At 47.4% G+C, this 22,236-nt stretch overlaps 9 protein-coding genes across 9 annotated transcripts; 6 read left to right on the top strand and 3 right to left on the bottom strand.

Annotated features, from left to right (window-relative positions):
• Positions 1 to 1,842: 1,842 nt before the first annotated feature.
• On the top strand, positions 1,843 to 3,358 carry GLAREA_10312 (Protein kinase-like (PK-like); the record flags this gene model as incomplete). Its single annotated transcript, XM_008080362.1, has 2 exons — positions 1,843 to 3,183; positions 3,239 to 3,358. 2 exons carry the CDS (start codon positions 1,843 to 1,845, stop codon positions 3,356 to 3,358), a joined length of 1,461 nt encoding a protein of 486 aa, XP_008078553.1.
• A 1,412-nt stretch (positions 3,359 to 4,770) lies between these two features.
• On the bottom strand, positions 4,771 to 6,712 carry GLAREA_10311 (Acyl-CoA N-acyltransferases (Nat); the record flags this gene model as incomplete). Its single annotated transcript, XM_008080361.1, has 5 exons — positions 4,771 to 4,817; positions 4,870 to 4,995; positions 5,151 to 6,283; positions 6,332 to 6,604; positions 6,660 to 6,712. 5 exons carry the CDS (start codon positions 6,710 to 6,712, stop codon positions 4,771 to 4,773), a joined length of 1,632 nt encoding a protein of 543 aa, XP_008078552.1.
• A 1,055-nt stretch (positions 6,713 to 7,767) lies between these two features.
• On the bottom strand, positions 7,768 to 8,184 carry GLAREA_10310 (uncharacterized protein; the record flags this gene model as incomplete). Its single annotated transcript, XM_008080360.1, has 1 exon — positions 7,768 to 8,184. The coding sequence occupies one exon, from the start codon at positions 8,182 to 8,184 to the stop codon at positions 7,768 to 7,770; it is 417 nt and encodes a 138-aa protein (XP_008078551.1).
• An 801-nt stretch (positions 8,185 to 8,985) lies between these two features.
• GLAREA_10309 (Mis6 protein) lies at positions 8,986 to 11,435 on the top strand (the record flags this gene model as incomplete). Its single annotated transcript, XM_008080359.1, has 6 exons — positions 8,986 to 9,485; positions 9,657 to 9,780; positions 9,825 to 10,001; positions 10,048 to 10,314; positions 10,364 to 10,481; positions 10,531 to 11,435. The coding sequence occupies 6 exons, from the start codon at positions 8,986 to 8,988 to the stop codon at positions 11,433 to 11,435; spliced, it is 2,091 nt and encodes a 696-aa protein (XP_008078550.1).
• A 367-nt stretch (positions 11,436 to 11,802) lies between these two features.
• GLAREA_10308 (uncharacterized protein) lies at positions 11,803 to 12,280 on the bottom strand (the record flags this gene model as incomplete). Its single annotated transcript, XM_008080358.1, has 3 exons — positions 11,803 to 12,038; positions 12,114 to 12,162; positions 12,224 to 12,280. 3 exons carry the CDS (start codon positions 12,278 to 12,280, stop codon positions 11,803 to 11,805), a joined length of 342 nt encoding a protein of 113 aa, XP_008078549.1.
• A 279-nt stretch (positions 12,281 to 12,559) lies between these two features.
• On the top strand, positions 12,560 to 13,139 carry GLAREA_10307 (Release factor; the record flags this gene model as incomplete). Its single annotated transcript, XM_008080357.1, has 2 exons — positions 12,560 to 12,757; positions 12,825 to 13,139. The coding sequence occupies 2 exons, from the start codon at positions 12,560 to 12,562 to the stop codon at positions 13,137 to 13,139; spliced, it is 513 nt and encodes a 170-aa protein (XP_008078548.1).
• Positions 13,140 to 13,566: 427 nt separating this feature from the next.
• On the top strand, positions 13,567 to 14,370 carry GLAREA_10306 (alpha/beta-Hydrolase; the record flags this gene model as incomplete). Its single annotated transcript, XM_008080356.1, has 1 exon — positions 13,567 to 14,370. One exon carries the CDS (start codon positions 13,567 to 13,569, stop codon positions 14,368 to 14,370), a length of 804 nt encoding a protein of 267 aa, XP_008078547.1.
• Positions 14,371 to 17,175: 2,805 nt separating this feature from the next.
• GLAREA_10305 (uncharacterized protein) lies at positions 17,176 to 18,911 on the top strand (the record flags this gene model as incomplete). Its single annotated transcript, XM_008080355.1, has 7 exons — positions 17,176 to 17,322; positions 17,551 to 17,589; positions 17,655 to 17,720; positions 17,769 to 18,059; positions 18,112 to 18,209; positions 18,263 to 18,343; positions 18,392 to 18,911. 7 exons carry the CDS (start codon positions 17,176 to 17,178, stop codon positions 18,909 to 18,911), a joined length of 1,242 nt encoding a protein of 413 aa, XP_008078546.1.
• A 1,630-nt stretch (positions 18,912 to 20,541) lies between these two features.
• On the top strand, positions 20,542 to 22,131 carry GLAREA_10304 (Actin-like ATPase; the record flags this gene model as incomplete). Its single annotated transcript, XM_008080354.1, has 6 exons — positions 20,542 to 20,548; positions 20,655 to 20,685; positions 20,822 to 20,877; positions 20,978 to 21,008; positions 21,081 to 21,852; positions 21,901 to 22,131. 6 exons carry the CDS (start codon positions 20,542 to 20,544, stop codon positions 22,129 to 22,131), a joined length of 1,128 nt encoding a protein of 375 aa, XP_008078545.1.
• Positions 22,132 to 22,236: the final 105 nt, after the last annotated feature.

Here is a 22,236-nt window from a genome sequence, read left to right as displayed (position 1 = left end):
CTGGCTGGGTAAGGTCTATCGCAGGATTTGCCCCTAAATATAGTGAGATAATAGAAATCTCGGGTACTATGCTTAAGAATAGTTATTTTTCCTACATACCATTTATGTTGAGTATTAGACAGTCCTTTCGCTATTGCGTGAGTTGAATATCGTACTGAGGATTTCCATCCTAATCTCGCAAGACTCCAGACAGCATGTTCAATGATATCAAATAAGCTCAGAGTCTCAGGCTACCGCCAACCAACAGTCTCTCTCTCTTGAAATCACAGCCCCCGCTCAGAGTGGGCCTGGTTGAAGATTCAATATACCCACCATTGCGTAAAGAACTAAAGATATCCACTTGGTGCAGGGTAATTCTCAACTCCCGTCCCCGGCGACCGGTGTGAATTCCAATACAATCTTTATAATTGTGTCCTGTAATATAAGAAGTGATTCTTGGTTATATATCTTCGGCGCCTTTTGTCTCCTTTGACGCAAGTTCTTGTTTCAGCGGATCTTTAGTAACTACATTTTGTAGATAAGTATTAAGTATCCCTCCCAGCGCCGAACGGCACCTTTAAGCTTGCACCTTTCGAAGTAGTAGGTACCTAGTGATCACTGTAATTCACTTTCCTTAATAGTTCCTATCTACTTTACCTCTATAGTTTTGACTCAACCTTGTATGAGCACTCATACAGATTTGCTTCCAGCCACAGACAATGACAACACCAAGGTTCAGGAACAGTCCAACAGCAAGCTGCGTATGCACTGATTTTACGTACAACCTCCTCACTCGCAGATCATTGGCTGAAAAATATACAACAATAGATATTGCCAACCTACCTTACATATTTCTCCACACATTGTACATGCATAGAAATATGCACTCTTCATGCATCCCTCAAATGGGGGCAGCAAATTTTTCAAACAAAAGTTTCATAGTCAAATCGTTCACTAGTTCTGAGCAGCTGATAAGAATGAATGTTCAATGTTATTCAGGTAGAAAATAGATGTGATGTTTCCTCCCTAGTCAGGCTTCCTTTTTCCAATTCTCGCTTATGGAGCAGCTTCTTTCGCAGAATGTAAACATTCCACTAGGTATGAGTGGCATTGGTGGCAGTTACTTGTCAGTAATTGGACAAGATACGATACTGTATGCCACGGCAGCTGCCTTGGCCGATGCAGAGATATTTCTCGCGCGAGATAGCTGCAGATGAGGTGCACATAAGGTTAGCCGGGATGTGCCACTTTTTGTTTATTTCTTGCATGAATAATTTTAGTGATTTGAGCGTTTATATGCTGTCATGTAACCAGTCAGTCCATTGGCCATAAGTCACGTCTCGAAGATTTCCGTTTTCTGCATCGCTTACATAACACCAAAAGTCGTCTGTCCCCGATCGATTTGCAGGTGTTGAAGCAAATAGGGGATATCGAGATCATGTCACGTTCTTTGTGTTTCTCATAGCATTCCTCCCAGGTCCGCTTGCGTAACCCCAAGAAGTTCCGTTCTTTATCATCCCCTCTGGCGGATTACCTGGAATGTGATTCGAGCTTGACGTAAAGAATGGTTGTCGCTGGACTCTTTGTGGGGAATGATGTTACCACCTCTCATTGTGGTGCTATTTCCCTCATACCGTTTGCGTAACCTCGAGATGGTCATTCTCTTTATCAACCAGCGCAGTTGTCCAATACGAATGAGCTGTTTGCGGAAGTGGTGTCCGAGTATTTGCGCAAAGAAACCCTTTATTTATTCCAATCCCCTGTCTTTCTGATCTCTTCTTGTGCTCTGCTTCATCAACGACGATAATTCAAAATAGCAGCACCAAGTTACCATTGTGTCACCAATCCACTGAGACCTCAGCCATGGAGAAGAACGAGAAAATCGAGAAGGCCGACGAGATCGAGAAGGTCGACGAGATCGAAAAGGCCAAGAAGGACGAAGACGAGGAGGCTCAGAGGATCAAAAATGAAGAGTATCTCAACAGGTTAGAGAAGAACAACGTGGAGCTGAGGGCTCAGAGATTGGCGAAGAATCCTGAATACTATACGAGAATGGCCGAAAATATCGAGGATTTTGTCATGAAGACCGAAGACTTTGCTCATCCGGAGAAGGTTTATCCCGGACTGATTTATGCAAAAAACCGCTATCCCCCGGAATGGGCTATAGAAAGCCGCAAAAATCTCGACGATGTAAAAGGCTATCTGTTAAATGCCTACGACCAGGTGGTTCATCATGAGTTGTGCTGGTTTTGCGGCTTGACTGCTTACGAGCAAGCTTTTACCTCATACGCACCCAGACTCAAAATCCTCCATACAAATTCCAACACGGGTTTATGGGCGTTAGGTTCAAAATGGCTCATCAAAGACGCTCCGAATGATGGTTACTCTGCAGGGAATGACTATATGACGCAGAAATTTCTGCGTGACCAGCTTGGTCCAGGCTCAGATATTCCACTTCTCAGGCACATACAGCTGATTCATGAACCTGAAGAGAAAACCTATCTCTATCTAATGAGTCGTGCCGAAGGCGCGCCGCTCCATAAGTTGTGGCCTACTCTTTCTCAAAAGATGCAAAGTAGTGTGACGGAGCAACTCCTCCAGTTCATACAAAAGATCAGGACATTCACAGCGCCAGCCCCTTACAACGTTGAAGGAGGAAAACTCCACGACTGGATCCTCGGTAATTGCAATGTTCCGAGGCCTAAATGTAAAATGATCGGATCCTCGACTGACGAGTGGTTTGGGAACATCGAGGAGGAACTGCGGGAAGGTTTAGCATTCGTCCACATGACCCGGGATTCTGCTATCATCGACAGGGAATTTCAAGCGCTCAAGGACAACTTTCCAAAACCAGAGCCCTATGTTCTTACGCATGGAGACCTTGATACGAGTAACATCATAGTGAAGGACGGCAAGATTACCGCACTCATCGATTGGGAGCATGCTGGGTACTTTCCCTGGTGGGCGGAACGGTACTTTGTTATTTATGCGGGGAGGTTTAGTCCTTATAGAGAGGCTGTCATGCCAATTTTCGACCGCCTAGAACCAACCATGAGCGCGGACAAATTCGAAGAATTGGTGGTCAATCCAATCAAGAAAGTTCAAGATGCATGGAGCGCGTGCCAGATAAAGCACCCTACTAACAATGACGCGTGGTTACGTCCAGCCTTCTCGAAATGCCAACCTTGGGCAGGAGGGTTCATGGTAAGTTATTCCATCTGTCTCTAACACGGACAATACTGATTTAATGCCTTCTAAGGTTGGATTCTCTGGTGGTTATCCAGAGAGAGAGAAGCATGTGATCGAGCCTCGAGGGCCTTACGATCCAGCAATGTATCCCTTGCGTCACATGAAGCTTGCTTGGCCGTTGAAGAACTAGGCGTTGTATTTTCAGACAAACTACCAAAATCTACTTTTTTCTGCTGTCAAGACAAACCAACGCTCAAGATCACAATCCCGAAGTACAATTTGGATCCCACGTCTCATCTTTTACCCAATATTACGGTACAATTTCTCCTTTCCGCCCTTGATGAATTGGCTCTGTCCTGCTGTGATAGGCAACCTGACTCCCAAGCCCCTTGTCCCCAACTACCCTTGAATCCACGTCTCGTCCCTTCCATTACACCACGATGTACTCCTCTCTTGTCGTCGCTGAATTTGCAATGGCGTCGAAATCCTGCATGTCCGTTGCTGTGATTTGCGTAAAGTCTGCTCGTGTCATCACAGCATTGTGTCCATTTTGGATCGACAACAGCATTGTACCGCTGGGGTATCGAATGAAAAGAGCCGAAGCACTGGAGTTTCTCAAGCGGATAGCAAACGGACTTCGGGCGGTTGCAATGAGCGTCTATAGTGGTTGTTGCCCGGTGGCTGCCCGGGGGACCCATCGAATCATGTTCGTACCCGTGCCATCGAGGGGCGATACTGTTGCTCCGTGACATAAACTACATGTCGTGTTCGGGGAGGGGTTGCTATACCCGCAGAACCAACAGATCAAGTGCTGGACGTTGGAGTTTTGTGACATTTTGTTTTCCGTTTAAGTCCGCTGGCCTAATCGATGTTGAAAGATTGGAGTATTTGCGATGATAGCGATTGAGGGTACGCGTGATTATTGAGTGTGTTTTGAGGTGGCTTGAATGTGGCGCGAAGAGAATGTTGCTGAACTTGTCTGATCCTCTATACATTTCTCCAATTGCTCTTGCTTATATCTCTCCACACCCCTTTCACTCTTTGTTAAGAGCATGTGGCCTCACATCTAGCTATTCGCTTTATTAGGCGTTTCGAACTCCAAGACCCATAACCAGACCATCAAAGAAAGTGCTATAACAAAGTCACATTTTCATGTTTTCATGTTCCAGAATTACGGAATGTAGCGTTTCCTGGAAGCAGGTGCTTGAGATGCTTTGTGCTGGGTTTCATTTTGACGAATGCAAATGCTTATCTGGATAAACGACGGATTGTAGGTTCAGCTCTTCTCCATTCCATGTCTCAAAGTTTCTTTGTTTGATAATTCTTGTATCTATTTCTAAGTCAGCTAAGCGACCAACCAAGTAAGCGAGCCGGCATCGCTTTTGCGTAGGTACCTATGCATCACCTATGTCGACAAACACAAACCGCCGTGCGCACAAAGGAGTAGGAACATGTGAGACAGCAAACATTCTGTTGAAAACTAATGCTAACTCCAGCCATGACCAAGCCTCCTGGGGTATCAATGCGATGTATTGTTTAATGCTCGGCCCACTCCTTTCACCATTTTCTCCTAGGAGACAGTTGGTGTCCAATTCCACTCCATCAGACGTCCTTCCAGACATCCCTATATTGCGCCCACTCTTCAAACCCTAGGTTGGGCGTTAGTTATCTACGGAAATGAGTGATAGATGAAAAGCAAACCTAGTCTCTTCAAAGAGTCCACTTCACCTGCCACGCCATCTATAAACATCCGAGTCATCCCTTGGTCGTGCAACATTTTGACGCATGCATTCAGCAAACCGCCCATGATGTTATCGTTTTGGTGAGCTATGTTATGTTAGGTGTACGGAAATTGTAGATGCGACGACGGGGTCGAAGAGCCCCTTAAGTAATCTGTTTATGCAGACAACAAAACCCCAAGTGTACATACAACTATAGAATTGCAGTCCAAGCAAGGAACTTCACAGAAGAAAGATACTCACGGCTGATGCATATACAAGTGACACCTCCCACATCGTCGCCGATGCGGCCCGCCCATGGTAAATTCGAGGGTATTGGACTTCCACACGACGGGGTGTAAGTAAGGGCCGTGGCCACCACGACATTGTCAGCCACTGCTAATACAATATCCTTGACATTCGGTCCATTCATCATTGATGTATATTGATCAAACCAACCCATTTTAGCTTGTTTTGCCGATGTTTCTTCAACAATCTCGATGACCTTCATCATATCCTCCTGAGTGCATAACTTGAAGATGGTTTCAGATGATGAATTGTCGGAGTATTTCCAGTTCGAAAAATCTAGGATAAGGTCGTATATCACCTGGCCCTGCCCTGGGCTTTCTTTGTTAAATTGCCATCCTCGTCTCCGAAACCAAGCTTCGTTAAACTGCATTCCAAGTGGCGGACCATATAAGAGTCGTGGAAATGTACTTCCAAACTGTAAACGTATTACACCTCTTGTTCTCTTGAGCTGGCTTACCGCATGACTGTGCAAGCTAAGCCCGATACCAAGTAGCCTGTGCGTAGAGCGGACAAGAAGTACCGCAAGAGAAGCAATGAGCTTCTCCCCTTCTTTATCAACATATGCCAGATATGTTGCACAAAATCCATGTATGACTCCACTTTTCGTGTCACGAACAACATAATGCTTCGCGTAACCTGGGCGCCGGAGTAAAGACGCTAGAGTATCTTGATCGAGAGCGAACCTGCCATTGATATCCTCATTCCATAGCCCTACCACACTTGATATATCTCTTGATTCATTCCACTGTTCTACTTGCCAAAGTCTCGGAGCCTGCGAGTCAGTTGTGGGTGGCTCTGAAGCACGGCCTAGAGGAAAGCCCAGGCCCTCTCCAAATATTAAGGCTGCTGTAGATTCCAGGGCGGGTGGCGAATATCCAAGAGTCTGGATAACAGTCGGAAAGGGTATGATTTGGTTCTCGTCAATTGGATTACAACATACAACGATGATACATGGTTTGTTATCGCTGACAGCAAAAGTGATATCTGCGAATTCGAGAGGTAGCTGCTCTCCTGGGCGAAGGGCAAAACACAGTATTATAACATGACCCCTTTTAATAAATCCAAGATGTGTAGACGTGATACCGTTCCTGTGCAAGGGTTTAGATAAGATCAAAGTCCAGATTCACTCCACGAACCTTTTAGTATAAGGTACTTGACGAACCCTTGCGTGTCTTTTCGCTAAAGAGCGTCCCAATGGCTCGAAAGGATCACTTATGTCGGTCGGGTCCTGGCTGATTGGGACGACTACTGGTGTTAGAAGTATGATAACATCGGTTTCCCGCAATGCTCTAACGTGTTGCAGCCAATCAGTCGCATCTCTATAAACAGCAGCTAAGCTCCCTTCGTTTTGAGCGATTTTGTGTGCAGCGGCGCTGGAAGGGTTTACTGCAGCGTTCGTATCTATCTCCCTGGATGTGTTAGACTTATGTGAGGGTAGAAGGCAGGAACATGAAAATTATCTACATTTCGTCTTCATCGTCCGAACTAGCCGACTGGGTAGTATGAGTCGAACTCATGATTCGATCTTGACACGCTTTAATCTGTCAACCACAAGCGCCTAAAGATAGGAAGACTGTCGGTGCCGGATGGCGAAACAAGGAAGTACATGCGTACCTGTGGTTTATATGCCGGCTCCAGGATGTCTACGTTAGTAATTGCATGTTCCAGGAGACTGGATCGTCTTGGCTTCAGGATCTAAACGGGCAGGTCTAGGAATGGCGCAGAGGATTGAATACTTTGGCCGTCGTAATAACAATAATAAAGGCTACCCCCCACATGAAGGTTGAAGGGGCTGTTTAGGCGAGCTTTCCAAGTAAAAATCTTTGATCCGTGTCTCCAAGCACAAAAGCAGACGGACGGTTCAGCATCCGTACCTTACAGAAGCCGAAGTCACCTATGTTTCCCACGTGGTTGTAGATGTTGCAAATATGTGCCGTGTGCCTTGAAGTTTCTTTTTGGGCTCAACATGTGGCGGACAAGTATCTTTTAAAAGAGCCTGAAATTAGCTCGCCACCCTTGCAAAGAACTCCGCAGACGACGAGAAAATGGCCACATACAGTGTCACACGAATCTGCACCTTGTGTAACTGGATGATGTGGAGTTAGTGTCGAATACGCTGGTGCAGCTCAGGGATAATGAACACTCACATCTGTAGCCAATGATTAAGTTTTTTGCGCAGACCCTGAGTCTGAAAGCGCCAAACGAGCGTGCAAAGCCACGGGAGCGGAAACGGCGCCTCGTAGGATAAATAGCCTTCTTTCAGAAGGTTGGATCCTTTCGGATGTGTGCCTCTGTACCTCACAGGGTTGGCTCTTGCAAATCTCGTAGCGCTGCAGAATATATTCGCTTGTAGATCAAAGACTTTTGACGCACTCCCTCGTTGAAGCATGGAACGTCGCGCCGATCCAGGTCCGAGGCAATGTTGCTGCGCTGAACTCGGAATCACCGTAACAGAAGGGCTGATTACCTGGAAGCGTCCGCTCAAGGCTGGAAACCGCCTCACAGGTCGCGATGTAGCACAAATATCAAGCCGTTGAAGGGAATGATATATTGTGGACGGACTCTCCAGCGTCTACACAGAATCTCGGTACCCGTACCACACGCAATTGGACTGGCGAGACGAAGTACATGGGAAGAACTTGCTTTGCTGACCTTGGAGGCAGACTTCTGAGGCCAAAAGCAGGCCCTCTGTCCTCCAGCTTGGATCTGAACGTCTGACTGCTGCAGGCCTATTCCGGATGTGGCCATATCGGCGGAATGGGCTCTTGACGCTCTGGATGAAAGGCAAGACCCACGTTGCACCCCTCTCCTCTCCTCCACGAACAGACTGCGATTTCAGCACCCCAGGTTCGCAACCACGCAACGATGGCGGAAGAAGACCATCAACGCGTTCGAGGCCGCTTCTTTGTGCAACATTATGCACCTTGACCCGCGAGTTAGCGGCTGCGCTGCTGTAGAAGCTGGATGAAGGCGTCTTTGCTGGTCGCATGGCACCCGCAAGATCGTCAAATGGCAAGTAGTCTGGGAATCTTTACCACCAAACGGTCCCCCTTCGCCAGAAGCTCTTCTGTTGATAGGCTCGGGGGAGTCCTATCGCTGCAGGCTGAACTGGTGAAGCGTTTAAGAGCGGTGTCGTCCTGGCTATTCTCGTCCTTATCAGCCCGAAAGAGCGTTTTGCTGGCGGGTTGTGTCCCAGGATCCATCCTGACGTGCTGGAAAGCGGGTTGCTGCAGAGAAGGAGAGCGTCCGGCGTGGTCGGCTTTTGTTGGTATATCTTCAATCGTAACTGCGCGATGTACCCCTCCGCCGACGAACCGTGCCGGCTAAGTCTCCCACGACGTTGGATTTGGCCTTCGCATCCAAGGTGCATGCAGCATCTGGGGGCTGATGGATGGCCGTTCTGAACGTAGCAGGGACGCTTCGTTAGGCGATGTGCATCGTTCATGCTCTGTTGACTTAGTGACATGCAGAATGTTCGTCGTGAAACCACACTGTAGATTCCATCTAGTCCGCCTTTTGCCATCGCGACTGTAGAAATTAACGTCGTGAAGGTCTCTGTTTTCTGACGGGAGATTGCGAATATATTTGAGGTTGGGTGACAGGTGATAGGGGGGGTCAAATATGGGAGCAGAAGCGAATTTGTTTTGCCAGTTGAATTCCACCTCCAACATCCGTGTTACACAAACATTCGCGAGCAGGCCAACGACCATCTACCGAGGACCTTGAGCCTCACGAAACTCATGGATGCAATCCGTTTGTTCCTCTCATAGGAAACCCCTTCGCCGACACAATGGATCCCCCTCCCCGACGTGAATTTACTATTGAGGAGTTGCTGGACGATTTGGAACACGGTAAGACACGCGTGCACGAATGTGACGCGACTATCAGGTATCAATTGCTGAATCTCAGACCAGCTGCAAAGATACCCGCCAAACAGCGAAATCTTCGAATATCGACCACCGTAGACAGAATTTCCACTCGTGCTTACGAAGATGGACTGTCTAAGAGCTCTCTGGACCGGCTGATCGACATTATCACGTTGCCAAATGAGTTGGACCAAGCAAGTGTCAACAACCTCATCAAGAATCTTTACCCAGCGGATCAAGTACTCAACTCATTGGTAACAAAGGTGATTGGAAGTCTTGGTCATGGAAAATCGAAGCCTTCCTACAGTTCGCAAACGGCGCTCCTGAAATGGCTAGTCATGATCTACAACGTTCTTGAAAGCTCGAAAATTATTTCTCAACTATATCCTGTTTTATTTAATTTGCTCGACACATCTACAATTCGGTAACTCATTTAAATGTCTTGGTTCTTCGAAATTGAAACTAATAAGTAACAGGCCGCAGCTATGTCATATTCTGTCTTTGATCACCCGAAGGAAACACGTACTGCCTTACAGAATCCAAGTCTTGTAAACGACTCCAAAATACAACAACGCTTTGGCTAACGCTCATATAGAATGGAATTAATCCGACAGGTCGGAAATGAGCCGCCATTGGTTGGGCTCCTGCGAGTATTTAAGGATTATTACCCGGATATCATCGTTGGTGACGCCGTATCCGGAAGAGCCTCAGTCTTCACAGTAGGGTTGACCCCTCTCAGAGTGAGCAGCACTAACTTCGGTAGCATCCAAATAAAGAATGGGGAGAGCGGCTTGCTGATATACAAGCTATTTCTTTTCACCAAAACCAAGAAGGGCTACCAGCGGAAATACCATTTCGGGTCAGCCGAAGTCGTACAACTGGCTCGCACCAAAATAACAAATCTTTGATACCAGAAGTCCACACATTTAGCGCTAATGAGGTAAGTTCAATATACTTGTTGCAGTATATTTCTAACATCTCCCAAGTCTTCTATCACGCTGGAGGAAATTGAAGACGTTCACGACTTTGTTCAGAAACTGGAGAGAATCGACCCACCTAATCAGCTCGTGGCAGTCTTGGGTGATCCTTTACTGCAAAGGCTTCTCCAGCTTCGATCCTCTGATGAACATGAGAGGCGCATCAACAATTGGCTGTATGCTTTTTTCGAAGACCAATTGCACCACCCCAATCCGTCGGAAGCCAAAATATTAGAAATGCTCGAAGCCATTCATAAACATACAAAGTCTACAAAAGTATTCCTAATGAAGTCTTATTCTCACAGTATAGGCTAACTTATTTCAGGTACTGCCAGAAGCCTGTTTAAGATATCTTCAATCAATGCTCCCAGAGTGGAATGGGTCGTTTGGCCAAGAGACCATTCTCGGTCTCTTATCATTCTTGCCAGTCAAGTCATTTGAAGGTTTGACCTGTACTTGGAACCCTTGAAGTCTTCCTACTAACATTAGTAGACCTCTACTCGGAAGTTCTTATGCCGTTAGAAGAAGCTCTTCTTGACTCCAACACAAATCATTGCAAATTAACTCTAATGGGCTATTACACAAATCTTCTTAATCGTTGGACAGTATCTATGCTCACGACAGCCCATCCAGCTGAAGCAACGGCAGCAGTAGCCGGTCTTGTATCGCACGCCAACTCTTTAGCGACAGTCATTATTCAAGGTCTTCCTGATGTTGCGACTGTTTCTAGCGTACTGGGCTTCTACGAAAGTATCGGAACACTGATTTCTCATCCCTCCATTCTGCAAACCATCCGCATACCGATCCCTCCCACTCAACTTGTCTACATCTTTCACTTCACAAATTCGCTGGACACACTCGATCGGCTCTGTGGACTCCTCTCAGTTTACAAGTCCGCCTTCGAAACAGGCCGGGCTTTCAACCCCGGACAATATTCTCAGGATTACGTCAACCACTTCAATGGCTTCCTCATGGACGTCTGCAACTGCGTATGGCGAGCTCATGCTTTTAACACCAGTGATCCGAATGCGCTCGGTTGTCTTCTGGATCCGAATACGACTGTCCAGCTAGATGATTACGTGAGGGATCTTGGGATATCAACTACTCTCTCCTCACTCTTCAGTCTGTCATTCTCGCCTGTACTCTGTCTCTTTTCAATTTCCTATGTGAGGAAATTGGAAGACGCGGCTGAGAACGAGATCTTAGTAAGGCACCCCGGGCCGGTCACGCAGGCCTCACTGAAGCAACTGGAGAAGGATAATGGACTTCGCTTGAATTGGCAGGATTATAGATTAGGTGTCCTGATGGAATTGGAGCAGAAGGGCGTCAAAGGGACTGCTGAGCTGATGTATAACACGATGAAAGCTTTGAAGACTGCGCGGGAAAACAGAGCTTAAATGTATTCTGATATCTTCCAAGTGAGCCCAGACATCTCCACACGAATATTCAGTTGCATATGTGATTGTTGTAACATATGTCTAAAGCCACCATTTAATCTCTTTTGCTAATCGCTATCTGACATCATTAATGATTACATCGCTATTTGCGTCGTGATTTCCCATATCCACGTCTCTGCGTCCATTCCCAAACTCCAAACCCAGATAGAGCCGCCCTACTCTCCAATTACAAGGCGTTATGTGTGAAAATAGTACAGACAACGACCCCCAAGCTTTCCTCCACAATTCCCAGTGAAGCGTATTTGTGGACATTATCTCCCCCCCCCCCAAAGTCACCTCTCATCCGCCCAACATTTCGCACGCCGGATCACAGCTCCTTAACGCCCTCCACAACTTCCCTACCACCCGATTTTTGCACCGCAGCCACCGTCTCCTTCACCACCTCCATCACGGTGCTTGCACTCGAATTCGCAATCTCCATCTTCGCGCTCTCGTCGCCGTTGTAGTAGAACCAGGCTCGGCTCGTGAGGAAGGTGATGTGCTGAGGCAGGTACAGTGTCATAGCGATGATGATCATAGAGAAGAATAGAAAGAGGAATGAATCTGTAAAGGTATTGTTAGATTGAGGATTGGTGGAATAGGGGCCGGAATGGTCGGAAGGAGGTAGGAGGGACGTACTGAAGATGAATTTCTCGGTGGGCGTTAACATGTATAATGAGAAGGTCACCTAATTCTGTTAGCACTCCATTCCTATTGCGATTCAAAGTCGGTAGTGCCCATTTCCATACCTCATATTGGTATCTTTTGCGCTGTAACCAGCGGAAAGTAGAGGCGAACAGAGCCATTCTGCGTGCTTCGCAGTCTTAAAGTTGCAAATAGTTGGAAGCCGAATCTGACTTGAGGTCGACACGACTCTGTGACACAAGATTTTGAAATAAATCGCCCTGCGTGGTATTGAAGAGATGACTGATTGTTCTCGTTAATCCGACAGTCGCGCGCCATTATGTTTTTCCAGCGCAGGCGCCACCGTACATCAATTGGCAGGGGTCTGCGGATCTACATCTGGAGTGCTCGGCGCAAGTACATCAACATCAACAACTTCAACGACCGGAAACAATGGCATGATGTTGGAGAGATGGAGTCTGATTCTACGACGGAGTGCGGTCCGTGAAAAGAAGAATACAGGCCATGTCTTCGGGAGGAGCTTGAGCGCAACTCCGGCGCAATGGAAGAAGAAGATGCCGGATCGACCTAAACCACCACCCGAGAAAGAGTTTACAGAGGCTTTTCTACATGGGAGTGGACCTGGGGGCCAGAAAATTGTGCGTGTTTTACTTCTCCATCATATGGAACAGCAATCCGGAATCGTGGGCTAATCAAATGGCCCAGAACAAAACCTCCTCTGCAGTCCAGCTCATCCATGCTACCTCGGGCATTGTTCTCAAAGTCCAAGCTACGCGATCGCGGTCGCAGAACCGCAAGATTGCAAGACAGATGCTGGCGGATCGATTGGATGATTTGGAGAAAGGGGATAAGAGTCGGAGTGCTGTGGTGGGAGAGGTGAAGAAGAAGAAGAAGAGTAGTGCTGTGAAAAAGAGCAAGAGGAAGTATAGGAAGTTGGATGAAGCAAAAGCTTCTGAAGAGGGTGCAATTGGTGATGGAGAGGTCGACGGAAATGACCAAGGCCCTGAGACAAAGCCTTGAGGATGAATGGCATCGTTCGAATAAGCCACTGCTGCTGTTGAAAATCACAGATCATGCGAGATATTGCAGGTTGTATTTCTGCAAAACAATGCTGGAACATCGAGGTGCCGAGATATTGGTTGTCTATAAGTTCGAGTAGATACTTATTTCACACCGGATCCAGATCTGGTGGCGACCATCAGATGCTCAGTGGCTGCTGTTGTATATCCAGCTATCCGAAACTATATCCGACTCAGCCAACTAAGTCGCAAGAACTATGACTGTGTCATCCAGTGGCACGACGAGTTTGAGTTAAAGGACTTCAGTCATTCCGGCTAGTTGTCATTTACTAGGAGTATATATGGAAGGTTGAAATCCTATTCTGCGATATCCAGATGTGCGTTGAGTGTCATAATATGTAACTCCCATACCTGCTTCGATCACAACCATGGCGCGATGTAAACTCCACCAGATAGACTCGACAACCACATTGCATACTTCAATAACTGGCAATCCATCATCGCTACCAACCCTAGTATTTCTTCATTTCTGGGGCGGTTCCTCAGCAACATATGCACCGCTAATATCACACCTCACCTCATACCACACAATCTCCATCGACTTCCGAGGCTTAGGTCTTTCCACCGGCCCAGACGATCAATCGGCATACTCAATCAAGCATCTCGCCCTCGACATCGAAGACCTCCTCTCCAAGCTCGCCTTGCGGGATATTCTCCTAGTAGGCCACTCCATGGGCGGAAAAGTAGCGCAACTCATAGCAGGTCGGAATAACACACCGAACCTCAAAGGACTGATACTCATTGCGCCAGCACCACCTACGCCTTTAGTTCTTCCTGACGACTTGAGGGAGCAATCGTACACCGCTTACGAAACGAGGGAATCGTGCGAGTTTGTGATAAGAAATGTACTTACCTCTTCCACACTCACTGATGAGGCGACCGAGGCGCTGGTACGGGATATGTTGAGGGGGAATAGACATGCGAGGAGGGCTTGGCCGGAGTATGGTATGGCTGAGGATATTAGGGAGGAGGTGAAGGGGATGAGGTGTCCGGTGTTGGTTGCTGCAGGGGAGAATGATGTGGTTGAGACGAGGGAGAGGTTGGAGAGGGAGGTGGTAGGTTGCTATGAGGGGGGAGAGATGGTTGTTGTGGAGGGGGTTGGACATCTCATGGTCGTTGAAGCACCGGCGGAGGTTGCGAGGGTTGTGGAGGAGTTTGTTGCTGGAATTTAGTGAAGCGCTGTAACCCCAGGTTTCTGTGAAAGGCATCCGATGTTGCCGACTAGGGGACAGGTAGGTTTTGTTCTATCGTTTGGTAATGAGATATGCTTTCGGTAACGAAATATACTTTATATACCCTGTAGCTGCTAGGTGAGATTTCTGTATTAGTCTGCAGTTCCAAGTTAGTTAGGTCTGGATGTAGACTAATTTTCGATGAATCTGGAGACCTTGCGCTAGAATTGAAACTTTCTTCCCTAAAGCTACGTGCCTGACGATCTTAGCAACTCTAATAAAGTTTATTAGGTGCACTTCATTTGCACGTAGTATTTGTGGCCTCAAATTTGTCTTACAACTCCGAAGTAAACACTCATCCCCACCAATCTTCGCAATGCAAAGAGCTCAAAAAGTAAGAAGACTTGCAAAACTATAGACGCCACTTACTGCAGCTTCTCATCACAACTGATCTAAAGGATACGAAGTATTCCCTTTTCAAGTAGAAGCTAGACATCTGAAAACCGGGCTAAGTGTTTGGCTAACGACGGAACGGATATTTCCCCAACTCGAGAAGTTGATAACCAGGTAACGGAGTCTAAAACACTAGGCCTTCGAGCTGAACGTCACGTCCTCTTTGAGCACCTTTTATTCCTTGGACACGACAAATAGAAATCTCACCAACCTTCTCAGATTACGAAATTGTGATATTCCCAGGTTTTACCGTTCTCACATCCCCGATGCTACGACCAGGTGGGGCGTCCCTTAGCCACGGAGAAAATCCATTTTCAGGAGGTATCTCCAGCTGTAGTGAGAGGAGTTGGAGTCTCAACCGTCAACCTCGGCGCTTTGGTGGGAACCGGTCATGGGTTTGGGATGTGCCGATCGTTTGGGTTCATCTGCTGCTGTTCATGCTTGTCTTGTCGTCGATGTGCGAGAGCTTGGCTATTATTGGGTACCTGGCTGAGATGGTGGGAAAGCTGGGAAAGCGAGGAGGCCGGATCCGCGATGCTGGATATGCACGTGTTTCCTTGTCTATATTGAGAGGTGTTATGGTTTAGGTGGGTATTTATTTTGGATCTGTGGATGTCGAGCTGGAAGTTGCCGAGGATGTGGTGGAATCGGGGTGATGTGTGTGTAGCGTGAGTCGATGTGTGCAAGTTGGGTGCGGCTCAGACTTATATGTTCTCGAGAGTTTTCCATGGCGGGCGCTCTAGAAGGTTATGTATTCGTAGTTCGTTCTAAAGCATTGTATATCAGAATGCACCAGCTAGTCAGCATCAAGACGTCACGCGGAAAAGGACAGTGACAAATGATCATTCTTTACTTCTAACGATCGGGCAAAATTTTCCAATCAGAAGTCTGCTATATGCTGAGTTTTGGAGAAGAATAGTGGGTAGAATCAAAGCAGCTGTGCAGCACAGATATCCTGACTCGTTTGGTGTAGTGAGGTTGGAAGTATCCCGTCGCCATGATCGCTTCGGAAGTAGAAAATCCACCGAACTTCTTCAGCAATTCCACAAAAAGTGTCGCCTCTCGCTCTCGAGCGGCATTCTTGCACGGCTACTTACCGCAATACATATCTTCCATTTCTCAACTTTCAGATTAATAAGTATCAATATTTCGGCCGTTGTCAGCAACATCAAGTCGTTGTTCACTTCCCGTAGGATGTCGCCTAAACTGCCGAGCTGCAAAGAATAAAAACGTAAAAAGTTTGTCCACCTGGTCCTTGCCTCCTAGCAATTATTGCTAACCGACCAACATCGCAACATCTGCCGTCGAGATCTCGACCAAATAAGTCTCACACAGCTCCCTGTTCAGGGTCCGAGAGCACGGTTATTCCGAAAGCATTCGCATGGCCGGGATGGACGTTATTGGGAAGGAGATGTCGTGTGCCTGCGTCTCCCTGCTCCCCGCATCACCAACGAACTTGAAGAAATTCGTGCCGTCGATCCCGAACTCTTACAGAAACAACCACCGGGCTCGAACTCTTGGGTGACAAGTTGGGTTTCTTTTGCGGATTCGGACCGTCACGCTGTCGTGAACGTGCTCTTTGGGCCCAGCACCTGTCAGGATCTTTAGAACCCGTTAGCCTCCGCTCACTTGTGTGCTTTCGACGAAGTACGAGTATTTTCCCGTTGGTCTAACGTATCGAACTTCTACCCGCACGCTTCCGAGACGTTAGTCGATGCAAACAGCGACCCTGATATTCGAAATTTCCCGCTCTTTCAGGGCAGCTTCTCCATCCAGAGGCGCCTAGTCAGGTATCTTAGCTCTGATGGCCAGCCAGCATGAGCTAAAAACGGTAAGTGATGCCCAATATAGCCCTTCTCCTACAGTAGTTCATGCCCGTGGCTTTCTCCTCGTGGCTAGAAACCATTACGAATGGTATAGTCAGAAAGCCACCGTCAGATAGAAAGCCACGCGAACGCAACTCAGGAGTTCCTGGAGACTTCCACGCGATGCTAGGACAGCCATGCACGTTTCTCCTATGTCAGAGCCACTATTTTATGGATAGCTCACCTCCGATTTTCAAGACTTCAGCCCATCAATATCTAGGGCAGATCGCCATTCGCCGTGCGAGGGGGAGACGGAGTGGCACTCGCATCCATGTGGAGACCCCCTTGGCCTATGAAACTGTGAGCCACCGCAGACTTTCCCCCCATACTATAGATATCATCCCAGCCAGCCTTTCACCGGACGAATTTTCCGTTTTGATATCCTTCTTGAAGCGTGCTACACGGGAGCTTGAAGCGTTACTGCTGCTCTTTGTGAATAGCTTCCGGTGTTTTTTTGACGTTGAGATCGAGTTGAACAGCTTTCGTTATGGTAGAGAATAGAGGTCCTGAGGTGCAGGGTGTGGCTATTCTCTTTCTTGTTCTATCATGGGTTTTCGTTCTTTTGAGATGTTATGTGAGGGGCTTTCTGCTTAGGAGTTTTGGAATTGACGATACACTTTGTGTGGTTGCTTTGGTAAGTGAATTCATCATCACTTTCCTTGAAAATGCGATGTTACCGTCCCACCAAGGAGCGGTTGATCTTAGTCTCCACCTATGTTCTTCTCCTTCGTTTGACAGAGCAAAGTCGGAGCTGGGGAGTGACAATGTTCAACTCCTCACCGTTGCTGGAAGGCCGCATCTAGAATTACGGCGCACAGTCTTAGAGAAGAATAGGGATCAGATTGCTAACATGATGACCTAGATTCTCTTTACATTGTATTGTGTTTTTGTCCTTTTAGGAGTAAGTCACCCCTTATGTTGCGAGGTATGCCTGGTCATACATGGTGTGCTTACACTTCAACTTAGGTCCAATATGGTACTGGTCAGCATTTACTTGATATTGACCCAACCCACATACCAATAGCCCTAAAGGTAAGAGTATTCATCCCTTGCTCTCTCTCCATCTCTAATTATAACCAGTGGTGGTGGTGTTGTGAGCTCGCCTACATCTCGTGTACAGCAGTCCTAAAAGCCAGTATTTCAATTTTCCTCATGAGAATATGTGTGGATAGACGCCAAAAACTTGCGATCTGGATCATCATAACCACCACTGTCGTCTTTACCGTCTTCTATTTCTTCCTTGTTGTCTTTCAATGCTCGCCTGTACCATATTTTTGGACGCAGTACCTTGGAGAGAAGGGAACCTGCGTTCCGGCAAACTGGATTACAGATAGCACTTATGCTCACAGTGCCATCTCTGCGGTTTCCGATGTAAGTCCTTGATGTCTACTTATTTGATTGTCATATGGCTAATCATACACAGTGGACGCTTGGCATTATTCCTGTCTTTTTCTTGTGGAACCTCGAAATGAATCCTCGAACCAAGATCTCAGTCGGCATCATTCTGAGTCTAGGAGCAATGTAAGTTGAGGAAACAGCAACACTTCTAATGTGCACAACTGACCCTCTACTAGTGGCTCAACAGCAACAATAGTACGAATTCCATACATCAAACAACTAGCACAATCAGATTTCCTCTGGTCAACAACAGACGTGTAAGATTCTCGCTTCTCTATCATCATCCTCTTACTAACCCTTCCCAGCGCCATCTGGTCCACAGTCGAACCCGGAATCGGTCTCACAGCCTCAGCAATGGCAACACTCCGACCTCTCTTCCGCACCTTCTTCGCGCGCTCCCGCCTCTTCGGCTCCACAGAACCCCTCGACCCATCCAAGCCCTCAAAAATGAACACCTACCCTCTCAGTCCCCGCGAAAATAGAAGCGGATACATACGAAGCGGTTCTGCGGCCGGCATGAATCGTGAAGCAGAACCAGATTTGGAGAGAGCGTTACGGGGAGGGAAGGAGGTCGGGACGGTTACTACAGTGACGGGTGATGCGGGGAATGTCGTCGAGGAGAGTCCGAAGAAGAAAGGACGAAAGCTTTTTGGGAGTGGGAAGGGGAGACTGGATAGTAAGAGTGGACTGGGGGATAGTAGTGAGGAGTTTTTGCCTGTGATGGGAGTGGAGAAGGAGAGGACTATGTGGGTGAAGAAGACGACAGAGGTTAGGCGGGATGAGATTGGTGTTGGGGATGGGGATGGGACGAGGGGGAGACAGTGAGCCTATGTGTTATTTGTGTATGATTTTTTTGGTTGGAGGGAATGGAAGATTTGTTCTTCTGTGTGGGTGTAATGTCATGACTTGTAGTATAAGGGATATCCGTATGGATTTGGAAGCGAAAATATGATACCTCCAATGATAGCTTTGTTGTACTGACTTGAGTTGACGGTCATTCGGTCCAAGCTGAGGAATATTGCAACACTTACACGTCCTAGGCCAGACAAGGAAACGCAATAACGCAGATATTCTAAGATCAGAGACGATCGTGATTGCAAATTGTCTTCCTGCGATACTAAATTGGATCCAGCAATGGGGTTAACTTGTCAAGTCGCAAACCAAATGGCAGAAAAACAGGCCGATACTCACGACTATACTAAATAGAAATCAAATTCATTTGAAGATAAAACTTTCAGTAAACAGGTAGAGTCAAGAACGATCGAAATACTTGGAATACAGAAGTATAAGTCACGTGACCCCGGAAGCCAATGGGAGGCTCCTCCCGTGACGTTTCTAGAGTCATGAACCGGTGCAAGTACTTGAGGACCGTCTCTCTGACTCGTTACTACAGACATAACATGAACATCAGAAAAGGATTCACAGTCAGCAAATGGATGATTAACAAGAAAAAGGATGACAAGACACATTTGGGGACGCTTGACCCCACCACTGCCCCTCACTTATTGCACTCCTGACGTCTCCAAGCCACCGTAGAAGGCTCGCCGGACTAACAGGCGGGCTTTCCGTAGGTGGCTGGGGACGACAATTTTGGTTTCTCTCGCTGCATTTCGTTTTTCGTACAGCGCAACTGTGATCGTGTAATGAATACGCATACGCAATGGACTGACGCAGACATCGTGGCGACTATAAAAGGGAATTGAGAGCCTGCTTGGCGAGAAGCGGCGAGTATAAAGACTAGCCAAGAGAGGTGGCCGTCACCTTAACGCGCGTCTGACGGTCACCGTTTTGGGAAGTTCTTTGTTGCCTCGTGCGCTATGCAGGGCGGCTAATTGTTAGGATGGGCTTCGGGGGCTTAGGAGGGATTTGCGGTGTGAAGTCGGTGTTGGGGGAGCTTGGCCTGGGCTGCTTGGGGGAGTTGTTGGGTTGGGGTGAGTAGTGAGGGTGAACTGACGGTGTTAGTGACGAGTTTGGGTATGGCTATGTATGTATCTGCTGGCTAGAGGGAAGAAGAAGGAAATACTAGTCCAGACAATAATGCAACGCTAGTAACATTTCTATAAATTAGCAAATATATGAATTAATTGAGAAGCTACAAAAGTCAACTTAAATTCACATCGCTCTTTCTCGATCTCTCACGGATTCTCACCACAACCTCTCCCATCCCGTTAAAGCAGCATTGACGCTTCCTGTTCGCTTCGCCCCCCCGAATGGAAATCGCGGCCCACACATTTCAGTCGTGACATCGACCTCACTCTCCTCTTCGACTTCAACCTTCTCCTGAACACCCACCAACACCAACTCCGAGTCTTCTATCGGCCACGAATCTCCTTTCGTGATCTTTAATATCAGCATCTTTTGATCCCCTCTGCCGTTCGATCTTATCGTCGCCAGAGTCTCACCGCCATATCCCACTCAACCGCTTTTATTCGATTAAAAGTCGTAATCTATCACCATGGAAGGTAAGCAGGACTCGCCCGGTGCCAGCTCGTCTCGATATCGGCAGAAATTGGAGCGCATCGACTTCAATCATCAAGGGCCATTGCTAACTTGGGTTTCCTCTCACAGAAGAAGTTGCAGCTCTCGTCATTGACAATGGGTAAGCTTCTACATTCCTGAGCGCCAGCTGTCATTCAGTAGTGGGGCGCCAGCTCCAAAGCACCAACTTGGCAATCGAACGATATCCTCGAAACTGAGCATACATCACATGGACAATTCGCTGATGAGGTTTCTAGTTCTGGAATGTGCAAAGCCGGTTTCGCCGGTGATGATGCTCCAAGAGCAGTCTTTCGTAAGTTCTCTCCAGCCTTACAGCCTCTGCGAATTTGGAGCGCGAAGCCTCAACAGCATCGCAACAAATTTTGATGATTTTAATCACTAACATTTCGCAGCATCTATCGTCGGACGTCCTCGTCACCATGGGTAAGATTTTCCCATCCCACAGCTTCCCCGCCTCTAGCGGCACTCGAGGAATAAAACTGATGTCGAATTTAGTATCATGATTGGTATGGGTCAAAAGGACTCGTACGTCGGTGATGAGGCACAGTCAAAGCGTGGTATTCTCACCCTGAGATATCCAATTGAGCACGGTGTTGTTACCAACTGGGATGATATGGAGAAGATCTGGCATCACACTTTCTACAACGAGCTCCGTGTGGCTCCAGAAGAGCACCCAGTCCTCCTTACCGAAGCTCCTATCAACCCAAAATCGAACAGAGAGAAGATGACCCAGATTGTCTTTGAGACCTTCAACGCCCCAGCTTTCTACGTCTCCATTCAAGCCGTTCTCTCACTGTACGCCTCCGGTCGTACCACTGGTATCGTTCTTGATTCTGGTGACGGAGTTACTCACGTCGTTCCTATCTACGAGGGTTTCTCTCTTCCTCACGCCATTGCCCGTGTCGATATGGCTGGACGTGATTTGACCGATTACCTCATGAAGATCTTGGCAGAACGCGGTTACACTTTCTCCACCACCGCCGAGCGAGAAATCGTACGTGATATCAAGGAGAAACTCTGCTACGTCGCTCTTGACTTTGAGCAAGAAATTCAAACCGCCAGCCAGTCTTCGAGCTTGGAAAAATCCTACGAACTTCCTGATGGACAGGTCATCACCATCGGTAACGAGCGTTTCCGTGCCCCAGAAGCTCTTTTCCAACCATCTGTATTGGGTCTTGAATCTGGTGGTATTCACGTTACAACTTTCAACTCCATCATGAAGTGCGATGTTGATGTCCGTAAAGATTTGTACGGTAACATTGTCATGGTGAGTTTTCAAATCTGCCACAAATTAATGCCTGCTAATCAGAATTAGTCTGGTGGAACCACCATGTACCCAGGTATCTCCGATCGTATGCAAAAGGAAATCACCGCTCTTGCACCATCCTCCATGAAGGTCAAGATTATCGCGCCACCAGAGCGAAAATACTCCGTCTGGATCGGTGGTTCTATTCTTGCATCTCTTTCAACCTTCCAGCAGATGTGGATCTCCAAGCAAGAGTACGACGAGTCTGGACCATCCATCGTTCACCGCAAGTGCTTCTAAGGTATGCGAATTGTGGTCCTGGTATTTAAACAAAATACTAATTTATCGATGCAGCATCTTGCAGGCAATTTGTACCTCCACGACGAACCTTACGAATACAATAAA

The sequence above is a fragment of the Glarea lozoyensis genome (genome assembly GCF_000409485.1).
Source record: "Glarea lozoyensis ATCC 20868 chromosome Unknown GLAREA13, whole genome shotgun sequence".
NCBI classification, from domain to species: domain Eukaryota; kingdom Fungi; phylum Ascomycota; class Leotiomycetes; order Helotiales; family Helotiaceae; genus Glarea; species Glarea lozoyensis.
Note: the sequence above shows the minus strand (reverse complement) of the source record. Positions and strands in the feature narration are given on the sequence as shown.